The sequence below is a fragment of the Trichosurus vulpecula genome, chromosome 4, assembly GCF_011100635.1.
Source record: "Trichosurus vulpecula isolate mTriVul1 chromosome 4, mTriVul1.pri, whole genome shotgun sequence".
NCBI lineage: Eukaryota > Metazoa > Chordata > Mammalia > Diprotodontia > Phalangeridae > Trichosurus > Trichosurus vulpecula.
Window position 1 is genome coordinate 12,513,743 of NC_050576.1, and position 12,221 is coordinate 12,525,963.

General features: G+C 42.9%; 2 protein-coding genes across 4 annotated transcripts in view; one reads left to right on the forward strand and one right to left on the reverse strand.

Moving 5' to 3' along the window:
* Window positions 1–12,221, reverse strand: part of MIER1 (MIER1 transcriptional regulator) — a 70,244-nt gene that overhangs the window by 14,954 nt on the left and 43,069 nt on the right. For all 3 annotated transcript variants that reach the window (XM_036754449.1, XM_036754452.1, XM_036754451.1), the window contains 2 exons: window positions 8,767–8,918; window positions 217–298 (listed from right to left, as the gene is read on the reverse strand). In XM_036754449.1, the coding sequence (XP_036610344.1) occupies window positions 217–298; window positions 8,767–8,918 (234 nt within the window). The remainder of the gene's footprint in view (window positions 1–216; window positions 299–8,766; window positions 8,919–12,221) is intronic.
* On the forward strand, window positions 4,337–4,669 carry LOC118846173 (40S ribosomal protein S25-like). Its single transcript, XM_036754453.1, has one exon. It carries the CDS (start codon window positions 4,337–4,339, stop codon window positions 4,667–4,669), a length of 333 nt encoding a protein of 110 aa, XP_036610348.1.

Here is a 12,221-nt window from a genome sequence, read left to right on the forward strand (position 1 = left end):
AGAGGCAATGAATTTAGGCTTTCCTTGACATTTCCTGCAGTGCCTGGAACAACAGTGTGCACACTTGATGGGCACTCTGGAAGCATTTGCTAAATGGCATCAGGATGCTGTAACAATCAAGGCTAGACTGCCCTCAGGCTAATAGGAAACTTCTGTTTCTTCATCTGAGGGCTATTTCGAGAACGAGTTCAAGTGCCCATTTCAATGCATACTTACCTCTAGCTGCTTTCACATTAAACCTTAATCTTCTGAGGGCTTCTTCTGTATCAAAATTGCATTTCACCAATTCATAGAGGGCCTGGAAAGATAAAAGGCTTAAACGTAATGCTTGCCTTGGAAGCAATAATAGTTCAAGCTAGAATTGCTGAATGACTGTCAAGAGACATCCTGGGCCCAAATATTCCGTCTTTCCTGGAGGACTAAGATCCTTCCTCACAGTGGGGGCTTCCTCCTCTGGCTTCCACGGAATGCTCAAAAGAGCAAGGCCAGCTGTGGCCACTGGGCACAGCAGATGTCTTTTGTGAACATACATGCATGAAGACCAAGAGGGCACATCCATGTCACAAGAACCAGGGAAGATGATAGGTCTGGATGTCCCACCAGTAGTCACTTAAGAAAATGGAACAACCAGCCTTTGCTTAATCCCAGCTCCTCCTCTGATCTTTCTGAAGAGAGGCATGCTCATGCTCTATGTGCTGATCTCTAGTGGACCATGACAGATTGGGATCCAGGAGGATCTCGCCTGGACAACTTACAAAGCTAAAAAAACCTACTTTTCCATTTCAAGACTGTCTTTAAAAAAAAAACAAAACTTTTAGAAGGACTTGATGAGAAAGAAGCCTGGAGGAGAGGATGGCTGGTCAGGTAGGAAGAGAAGGGAAACAAAGTTGGATTTGGCTGTTGAGGGCTACATGGGAGAGCTCTATGCAGACTGCCATAGGAATCCTCTGGAGGAATTACCAGCAATAGTGAGAAAGGACTTGGGATCTCACTTCAACAAAGTATGAAAGCAAAGAAAAATGTGCCCTTACAATGAGTAACATCTGCCTATCACACATACCTTTGATCAAAGGACAGGCTGGTCTCCCTCCCAGAAGATAAAAGGACTTTTTAAAAAAATGTCTTTTTGTTCTCCAAGTTATGAGGAAATAGTGTTTCTTTTTTAAAAAAAATGGGTGAAGAACCCCAGAGGGGCCTCCCCCTCTCCTCCTCTGTCTCAGACACAGAGAGAGGAACCCTTCCTTGAGCCCAATTCTGCCTTGGGCATCCTTCACGACCAAAGTGAACAGCTGTGGCAAGAATACAGCTGCCCCAGCCACCTCACCTACATACACATAACTTATTTTGCAGGACGTCTTTCAAGGATCCTGCATACTTTTGATGCAGGCTAAGAAACACCTTATGGAAGAGGGGCTTTTGAGACACTATTTTGTTCTCCTAGAGCACATGCTTTTTTAGAGCCAACAAAAACAAGCATGACGGGACCTTGTATTCTTTTCATCTTATAGTAAATTGTATAATGGTAAAAACCAAGTGGACTGTGGGATGTAGCTCATCAAAGTCTGCCTCCCCTTTTATAATTCCTTTAAAAAAGATGCCCTCAATGTGTATGTTATATTAGTCTCAAAAATTCTCACAGACAGAAAATTACATGGCCCAGGAGTCATAGCTGTCTCACTTTCTGTCTTTTTCCTCGTCTTGATACACTCTTGACTTTTTTTAAACCATGCTAGAGAAAACTCTTCACCCTGGAAGTTTCCCTCTATCCCTGGACTTTCTACACTGGGAGCCTCTTCCACCTGAGCAGCCTCTCCCCTCTGATGGCCAGCCTTACCTTCAGCTTTCCCCAGGAAGGGACCTGCCATCTCCTCTCCCCTCTTGGCCCTATCTTCCCCCATTAAAACGAAAGCTCCTGAAGGCAGGGTAGTCTCTTTTCTGCTTGTTTTTGCATTCCTAGAACTTGGCACAGCAACTGGCACAGAGGAAACCCTTATAAAAGCATGCCACCCTGAGTAAGAAGGTCTAAGACTTTTTGCAGACCTTTGGAATTACAAATGAAACATTCTGTAACTACTACTTATCATTATTAGATTCCTTCAGATACCTTAAAAATCAAATCCACAACACTATCAAAGCTGTGTAGCCTGCCCCATGGGCCACTGCCCAGACACAAGTGGTCTAGCTTATTAGGAGCTTTCTCCATGCTTGTTTCCTCCAGGACCATTTCCAATTTTTCTAGAACACTAGAGACGGTGGTGTCGAAGTCCCCATGTAGTGGGGCTCCACTGTCTATGCCAGTATAAAGGGAGAGATCTGGGCAGATCACAGGAATGAGGATTTGGAGCCAGAAAGGAAATCAGAGGTCAGGTCATTTAAGGGAATCTCTCTATTTTATAGATAAGTAACTGAAGTACAGGGCAATGAGGTGGTACAGTAGTTAAGAGTATGCGACGTGAAGTTAAGGAAGATTCATCTTCCTGAGTTCAAATCTGGCCTCAGACACTGACTAGCTGTGTGGCCCTGGCCAAGTCACTTAACCCTGTTGGCTTCAGTTTCCTCATCTTTAAAATGAGCTGGAGAAGAAAATGGCAAACCAACCACTCCGATATCTTTGCCAAGAAAACCCCAAATGGAGTCACAAAGCACTGGACATGACTAAAGATCTGAAAACAGAAGCCAAGAGAGGACAAGTAATTGGTTCAAGGCAATACAAGGCATTAGTTGCAGAGCTAAATTAGAACCCAGGGTCCTGGACTCCAAATGGAGAAGCTTTACAGCACAGTCCTGTGCCCCACTGTCTTCTCAATGCTTGCTGTCCACTTTCATCTTTAAGTATTCCTGAAGAGACTCTGATTTTCTGGATCACTGGATGGAAGATTTCTTTAAACTGGTTTTCCTCTCTGCTTTTCACTGTCTTGACACTTCTTGCTTCTACTCAAAAGGTGGGAACCCTTTGGTGTGTATTGGTTATCAGGACTGTCTTTTACTGTCACATCTTTCAACTTGGCTGGTGAATTAGGTATTTGTTGCCTGAGGTGATTCTTCGGCTCTTTTGGTTTCCTCCTTATAAAAACTGATTTATATCTATTAAGTTTCCATGTGCAATTGTTGCAAAATTATGTGAGGGCCTGATTATGTGCTTTCTTCCTTCTTTGACTTTGATACTTGGTTCAACTGAAGAGCTGTTTTAATTGCATGCCATATCTTTTTTCTTCATCTTTGCTCCTTTAGTTTTCTTAAAGCATGTTCTCTTTTGTTTTTACATTATCTAGCCCTCCTTAGTTCTCATTCTCCTCCCTTTTCCAGAAGAATATAAAAAAGAAGAGAACAAGAATAAAAAAATCTACAAACCGGCAATCCTCTGCATTCATGGACCCAACCTTTGCAAAGCAATGAGGGAAGCTACCTTCTCTTGTCTCTTCTATGGGGCCAAGATTCAGTTTTGAATGTTTGTGATTACTGTGTTCTTTCCATTTATATTACTGTGGTCATTGTCTCAATTTTCTTGGTTCATTCACTTTGAATCAGTTCATGTAAGTCTTCCCAGGCTTCTCTGAATTCACCATCTTCATTGTTTCTTATAGAACAATTTCTTTCTTTACATTCACATGTGTCACAATTTTTTACCCATTCCCCAAGTGACTGACATCGACTCCGTCCCAAGTTCTTTGCTACCATGAAAAGAGCTGCTATAAATATCTTGGTGCCTATAAAGTCCTGTTTTTTGGTCAATGATCTCATTGGGTTATATGTCTAGCAATGGAATCTTTGGGTCAAAGGATGTGGACATTTTAGTCACTTTACTTTAACTACAAATTACTTTCTTTCCAGAATCACTGTACCAATTCATAATCAATCAATTAGCCAACAATTATTTATTAAGAACCTGTGCTTTGCAAATTGGGGAAACAAGAACAAAGAATGAAATGATCTGATTAGAGCTTACATTCTAATAGGGAGACCCCAAGTACGTAAAATATATACAGCATAAGTATAATGTTGATAAATGCAAATATATACAAAGCAGTCAAATACAAGATAGCTTTGGAAGGAGCATGCTGGGGGATCAGTTTCATGCAGAAGATGGTATGCAAGTTGAATCTTAAAGGAAAAGAGGAATTCCATTCCAGGCCTGGAAGAAAGCCAGGGCAAAGGCTCAGAGGCAGGAGATGGATGGTCATGATTGAGGACCAAAGAGAAGGCCAGTGTGACCGGATGGCAGGGGGAATAATTTCCCTTGAGGCCAGGTTGTATAGGCCTTTAAAAGTTAAATAGGCTTTCTGTCTGACATCTTAGCTTGGAGGCGGCAGCACCAGGAGTTCCTTGAAGCCTCACCATGACGCCCAAGGACGATAAGAAGAAGAAAGATGCCGGCAAGTTGGCCAAGAAGGACAAAGATCCCATGAACAAGTCTGGGGGCAAAGCTAAGAAGTGGTCCAAAAGAAAAATTCGAGACAAGCTCAACAATCTGTTTCTGTTTGACAAAGCAACGTACGACAAACTCTGCAAGGAGGTCCCCACCTATAAACTCATCACCCCTGCAGTAGTCTCAGAGAGACTGAAGATCAGGGGTTCTCTAGCCCGAGTAGCCCTCCAGGAACTGCTTAGTAAAGGTCTGATTAAGCTGGTTTCCAAACAGAGCACAAGTGATATATACCAGGAACACTAAGGGTGGAGAGGCTCCAGCTGCTGAAGATGCATAAAATGGTTCAACATTTTTGTGTACATTTTCAAAAATAAACTTATTGGACTAAGAAAAAAAAGTTAAATAGAAGAGACTTTATTTTACGTTAGAGGGGCCCATTTCCCTATTTTTACCCCTATTTTACTGATGAAGAAACCTAGGCAGACAAAGGCAAAGTAACTCGTTCAGGGTCACACAGCTAGGACGTATCTGAGGCTTGTTGTCTATGGCATCTTTTGTGTGTTGGCTATGAAAGCATTCATGATGTAGGTGTGAGGCACCTCTGCAGCTGTTCAGTCTTTGGGGCCTTATTCCTCATTCCTGACTTCTGAAACATACTTTCCAACATGTTTTTCACTGAACTTGTCTATTCCCACCTTCACATCAGTCATCGAACATCCAAGTATATGCTGATTTCCATTTCCATTGTCAGCAACTGATGTTGGCGCACACACAGCAATTATCTGAGTGGCAGTCTTTTTGCCAATTCTTATCATGGGCCCTCAAGTGTAAGACAATCAAATGCCCAAAGGAATGATGTTTCTTGTTGCCTCTGGATGCACAATCAGGCCAAGTCTGCTCCTTCTCTCTGCATCTCCAAGGAGAGCCTGTGAGTCCTTCTTCCATTTGGCTTCAACTTCCTTCTGTCTCCTGTGGGGTTTCCGTTAGGGTAAGAATGTCACGATCAGTACAAAGAAGGACCCCAACAAAGAGTGCGTCCATTTGCTAGACACCGGACAGGGAGCCCACATAGAGACCACCAAAAGCTAAGCTGAAGTTTATAAATGTTATTGAAACTACTGTATTGCCATCAGTGAAGCAACCAAAGTAGTCTGTCTAAGATCCACAGGGCTCATGGGACCCTTCTGTAATTGTCTTTGTCCATGGATACCATAGCCAAGAAGCTGGTCTGCTGATGCTGAGGCTCAGCCTGCTTCCAAGGACTTTATCTACACTTCAAAATAGGATGGCCTAAATTAGAAGGTCACAGGAGGTTAAATGGGGTCACAAAGAGTCAGACACAACTGAAACAACTCAACAAGAACTACAGGAGATAAAATCTAGGAAAGAAGTCAGTACACAAAGCCTCTGGTCCCAGAGTGCTATATATAAATGGAGAGGGCCTGGACAACAACAAAGAACTAAAGACATGACATGAAGAGGCAAATAAGGCCTCAGAGGTATTAGAAACCTGGTGGCATAGGCCTTGGGACTAGAATCCAGTTCTTTTTAAAGAACAGGAAATATTAAAAAGTAAGCAATAAAGGCAGGGCAGACATAACCAGGTAGGCTGTCTGAGGGAAGGAGCCAGAGAGGGAAAGAAGGGTACAGAGTGTGTAGGGAGGACACATAATCATAGAAACAAAAGCAGCTGCATCCCAAATGGCAGGATAGAAACAAGCAATGAAAACTTGGGTTATGCGGGTGGCTCCCAGAAGTCTTGCTGATGAAAGTCAAGCAGGTTTGCCCCATCTTAATGATACATTTCATCCTTCAAAAGTCAGAGGAGCCAACAGGCTCTTCAAGACCTGATTATCACCAGAAGAAGGAACTAGTTAATAGTGCAGAAGTAACTGGAACCTTGGGGAGAAAGGCCAACTTCAGCTCAGCCTTTGTGTCTGGGAGAGAGGAAGGCCAGGCACATATGGAGGATGAGATTTTTGGAGAAAGGTTTTCAAAGAGTCCAAAGAAAGGACAGGGTATGATGCAATGGATTAAAATTCTACAGAGGACAGGCAGGCCTGGAAGGGTGGGCAGCTCTCCAGAATAAAACTGTGAGTCAGAAAGAGAGACAATTCCACTGAACAACAGCACTGTGTCAGGAGAAACAATTACATTCCAGGCAAAGGGGGGGATTGTCTCAAAGCCTGATATGGATACGGAGAGATCTTAACAAAAAATTTTAAAAGGATATCAACAGAAAATAGAAGGACAAGAAAGGACAGTGAGCTACAGCCACCCATCCAACAAAACCAGAAAGTTTATTAGACTAAACCCTAATGGGGAAGTTAAAGAAAAAAATATTACAGTGAGTCATTTTTCCAACCCAGGTCAGCCTAGGGAAATTGAAAAACCTTTCCTTGATTCTTCTGTCCCACTAACTATGAACCTATGTCTCTTCTGCCCTTTGTGGCTTCTCTCCCTGGAAAGGCCACAGTAGAGATCTCTGTCTCTCCTCTCCCTTTCTTCTCAGCCCCTGACAATCTGTCTGTCGATTTCATCATTCCACCAACCTTACCAGTGATCTCTTACTTACCAAATCCAATGGCCTTTTCTCAATTTTCATTCTCCTGGACCTCTCAGAAGCCTTGGACACTGTTAACCTCTCCTCTCGGATATTTTTTTGTCTCTAGGTTTTGGGGACACACCTCTCTCCAGATTCTCCTATCTGACCACTTCCTTTCAGTCTCCTAGACTAGATCCTTTTCTACTTGGTGATCTCACCAGCTCCCCTGGAGTTAATTACCTTCTCTACACGAATGATTCTCAAATCTCCCCTTTCTGGCCCCAAACTCCTTGCTGACCTCCCATCTTTAACTTCCTTTCAGACACCTCTAATTAGATGTCCAGTAATCATTCTAAAACAAAAACAAAGGCCCATGACCAGAATGGAGTCTGCAAACCAGAGGTCACTGAGCTTGAGTGTGAATCCCAGTAAAATTCTAGAGCTGATAATTATAGAAACACCGAAAAAAAAGGAAGTAGGGATTACCAAGGACCGGCTCAGCTTCATCAAGGACAGCTCAGGCCAGAGTTATCTTATTTTCTTCTGTGATGGGGGTGAGAATTATAGGTTACAAAATAGGAAAATGCTGGAGAAATAGATCTCCTTGACTTGAGCAAAGCATTAATACAGTTCCCTTTGACCCAGTAATCTCAACAATGATCATATACAAAAAGGAAGTCAAAGTTACAAATAAAAGTCCAATATCACAGTATTCAGAGCAATACTTTTTGTGAAAGCCAAGAAGGAGAAACGAGGTTGAGCGTTCCTATCCTGGGAAAGAGTTCAAAGCAAGATGGCGCTGGGAATCTCTGAAATCTTTGGCTACATTTAGATTGTTAGCAAAACTTTTCAACGTGTCAAAAAGTAGAATGTTCGCTAAAACCAGTTAGAATGGTAGTGAAGACTCATTCCAGCTAGCAAGCTGGGGGCAGGAGCTGACAGAACAACAAGGGACCAAACTGACTAGAGTTTTACTGGCTTTTCTTTCTGTTATCCATCCTTCACTTGAAAGTTCAGCGAAGTGAAGCAGAATCATCAAAAGTCAAATGAGAGATATTCCCCCAACACAGTGCAGGGCTGGAAGGTCTCCTCAGATTAAGTCTTTCTTCTGGCACACTGGAGCTGAACACCTGGAACACCCTGACCCTTACATGGGCACTTTCTTAAGGTGAGAGGTGAGAGGCTCATCCTGTGGGTAGAGGGCATTTCAATGTGAGAAGGGCCCTACTCTAATTGTGAATTACAGCTAGGGATCAAAAACAACCATGGAGATATCAACCACTTTTTGTTTTACATATTCTTATCAATGAATGTATATACTCACGCACATTAATTAAGCACCTACTCTGAATAAGGCACTGAGTTTGAAGTATGACTTCATTAAGAATGATACAAGACTGAACCAGAAGAGCTCAGTGATTTAAAGGGTAAATATGATTATCTGGAGAACACACCATATGCACTCGAGCACTCATATTCCGGATCAGCACCACCTTATGTGCAGCAGGGTGCTTTGTGGATCCTTAGATTGACCCCATTGTTTTCCAAGTAAAAATCCCTTTAACATGAAGATCAAAACAAGATGCACCCCCCAAACTTGACACCACTTCTACGTCTATTCCACCTAAACCATCGCTCATCTTAGTTTTAGCAATCTACTCGAGGGGATATTATCCCAACAGGCAGAGTCCTAGGTCGATGATTCCAATTCTCGGCTCCAGTCGAGCGCTGTTTGATTCTGTAACTGTTGTATACTTAAAACAAAAACTGCAAAGGACAAAAACACATTTAATAGCTGACAATGAGATTCCTGGGAAGGGAGGGGGACTTCATTAATTAAGAGTTATTCATGTACCTGCTCGTTGTCTTTTATGTGACAACCTTCAGGAATTGCTTCTACCCCTTTTTCATCTCCTGTTCGTCTGGATGCTTCATTAAGAAATTCAATCACTTTATCTTCCAATAAGTAATCAGGGTTCCACAGAAGCTGGTCATCATTTTCATACACTAAAGCAGTGAGACATAAAATAGAAAAATAACTGATTCTCAAAAAAAAAAAACAAAAACCAGTGACGGATTCCTGTACCTACCTCACCCTGTTACATCCTTCTGGGCTACACCTGCTTCCATTCCCAATTCCCAGAGCTATTTTTGGATTAGTGCATTAGAAGCAGGGGTATCCCACTTCTCTGTACTCATTTCAGGACCCCATCCTGGCTGTCTATAACCTGAGCAGTGGCACAGGAACTTGGGAAGTTCTTTCCAGTCTAATCATGGCCTTCTTCTACTCCATTTCTGCTTCTTTCTAAATGCAGCCAACTCTTCTCCATCATTCTTTTACCTCAACACACCCCTCCCCCCATCAGTGACCTTTTCCACTGCAACATGATGAAAAAAACATTCAAAACATCAATGGAGCCCAGACTGAACTCATCAAAGGTAGTTAGGTGTCCTTACTCTCAGCTTCCTATTACCTATTTTTCTTCTATCCTTTCTAGTCCTAAGACACTGGCAGAGAAAAGAGAATCAAAATAAGAGTTGAGTTCCTGCATCCTTTGTCACTGGTTCTCGTTATCAAGCCGTCCATTTCCAGGCAGTGGCCTGATCATCAATTTCCCACTGAATGCTATAGGCAATGACTTGCCTTTTTGTCTCCATGTCATTTTCTAAGCTGTCTTACTAGTGTAGAATGACCTTCCTTTGCACAGCTCCCAAATGAGATTATTCTTCTCCTTCAAATGTAACTCTAGCGCTATTTCCTCAATGAAACTCCTCAGTGACCTCCATTGGTTTTCTAACCTTCCAGGACAATCTTGAGGGCACTCCTAAATGGAACTATCTTATTTGTATCTACAAAGTTTGTTTTGCTTTCCCACCCAACTGAAATCAGTGACTACAGCTGTTCTTAAAGCCCGTAGTTTAATCAACTCAAAGTGCATGATGAAAAAACAAAAAATTAAACCACGTGGTTATTTTATAATAATGATGATGATCATGTAATTGGAACTTAACTAAGGGCCACTGCTACCCCACTACCTTCCCACAGTGCCTTCCTGGTTCCAGGAATTTCCAAATTATTTTTACTTTTGATTGTATACTAAATGTAACTGACACTTACCAAAAGAGTAAGACATCAAACCCTGATGGAAGAGATGATAACATTCCTAAGAAATCTATTGTCTGGCTCCCCTTGCAACCAATGCTATCTACCTGGGGACTCTCAAGTGAGGCGGAGTCTATGGCTATACACTGAGCTGGTCCAGTGTGTGAAGTGAATTCATCTGAATCATGCAGAGTCTTTCTCACTTGCTCAGCAAGGCATATTATTCTTCTTAAGTGTTTTTAACTGAATTGAATTTAACAGACATTTATTAAGCACCACTTCTACCTCTGGCTGTGTGTGCTAGGTACCCAAGATACAAAGGCAGAAAGCAACTGGTCCTCACTCTACTGGCAAGGAAAAACACATACAAAGTAAAGGAAATACAAACTACCTGGGGGTGGGCAGGAGAGTATTAACAAGGGAGGGGATCAGGAGAAGCCTTCTTTAGGAAACAGAACCTGATCTAAGCCTTGAAGAAAGCCAGGAGCTCCCAGAGGTGGCCTTAAGTCCTGGACCTGGAGCCAAGAAGACCCATGTTCAAACCTCACTCCTTAACTGTGTGACCCTACAGGGTAAACATTCAGTTTCAGTTTCTTCATTTGTAAAGTGGGCATTGGAGCAGGATCTTCCTCCACAGCTGTTGTGAGGGTCACATGAGACAGATGTGCAAAGACCTTTGCAAAACTTAAAGCGGTACATAAATGCTGGCTGTCATTACTGTTGTGAGGATGATCTGGAAATGGAACAGGGAACAGCAAGCAGGCAGGCCAGCTGGGCTGGAATGTGGCTAAGTACCTGCAGGGGCATAACCCCATCTGTTTGGGAAGAGAGACAGGGTTTAAAGGCCTGAAAAGCTCTTCTTTTATCCTGGCATGAGGGAGCCCAAGGAAACATCAGAGTTGAATCCATGCTTGAGGAGTACTGATTTGGCTATGAGGATGGGAACAATTTATGGAAGAAACATGGGACCCAAGGCTAAGAGAACACCAACTCCCATCTCACTCCTTCAATGGGGCAGTGGGCATAACATCCTCACCCTTCAAACTGCTAACCTGCACTCTGGGTCTCTTGGTTATAAGGGAAGCAGACCAGGCATTTTCTCTTAGGAATCTTCTATCTTCCTCACTAGTGTCTTAATGGTTTATTCTTTCGTAAGTGCCAGTTATTTTGACAAAGTATCTCCTCAGTTTAGCTTAATTTGAACTCTGAGCTATACAGCTAAAAACAGTGACTATCTGGGGACAAACCTTCTCACATATCTGAGAGTAAATAATGCCCTTCTCAAAACTTTACAGACAATTGACCCACACAGTTCTCAGTCTCCTGGTCTAAAGCTTTTCAATTTGGTTGAACCTATCAGAATTTGTACTCTAACACCCTATACTCAGAGAACCTTGAGTGAGTGGAAGGGTGCTGAGTGACAGTTCTGACTGGCTGGCTGGATGCTGAATCTTTACTGGACTCACTTCTCTCCACTGTTTAAATATTGCAGCCTTATAGTGTATGGATGATTTAAGGCTCTTTCAAGAGTAGTTCTGACTAACCACAATTTCCTCTCCACGTCTGACTTTAGAAGTTAGAACCAAACACCTAAGATACAACTGCACTAGGCATCACTAATGTTCATTTCCCTCTTCTATTCAAATTTGCAGATCTCATCCTCAACCACGGTTCTGTAACCAATATTTACTTTGTATAGACTTTTGAACCTGTTTATATGTATACATATTGTTTCAACAAACCAAGAATACTCTAATTGTAACAGAATGCTGTTAAGAGTAAGATTCTTGAAGATGGCGGCTGGAAAGCAGGGACTTCCATGAGCTCCCCCCCCAGGTCCCTCCAAAAACCTATAAAAAAAAGGCTCTGAACAAATTCTAGAACTGCAGAACCCACAAAATAGCAGAGAGAAGCAGGGACCCAGCCCAGGACAGCCTGGATGGTTCCTGGATGAGATCTATCATGCTCAGGGCAGAGGGGAGCAGAGCTCAGCATGGGCGGTGGCAGGACCAACCAGACCAGGAGCCAGGCAGAACAGGCCCTAGTGCCCTGAATCAGTGAGCTGTGGCAGTTACCAGACTTCTCAACCCATAAACACCAAAGACAACAGAGAAGGCTAGTGGGAAAAGCTGCTGGGGACAGGGAGTTTGCGGCTCGGCCGCCGCCCCAGGGGCAGCGGAGGTTGGGCAGCTACAGAGCTACAGCTG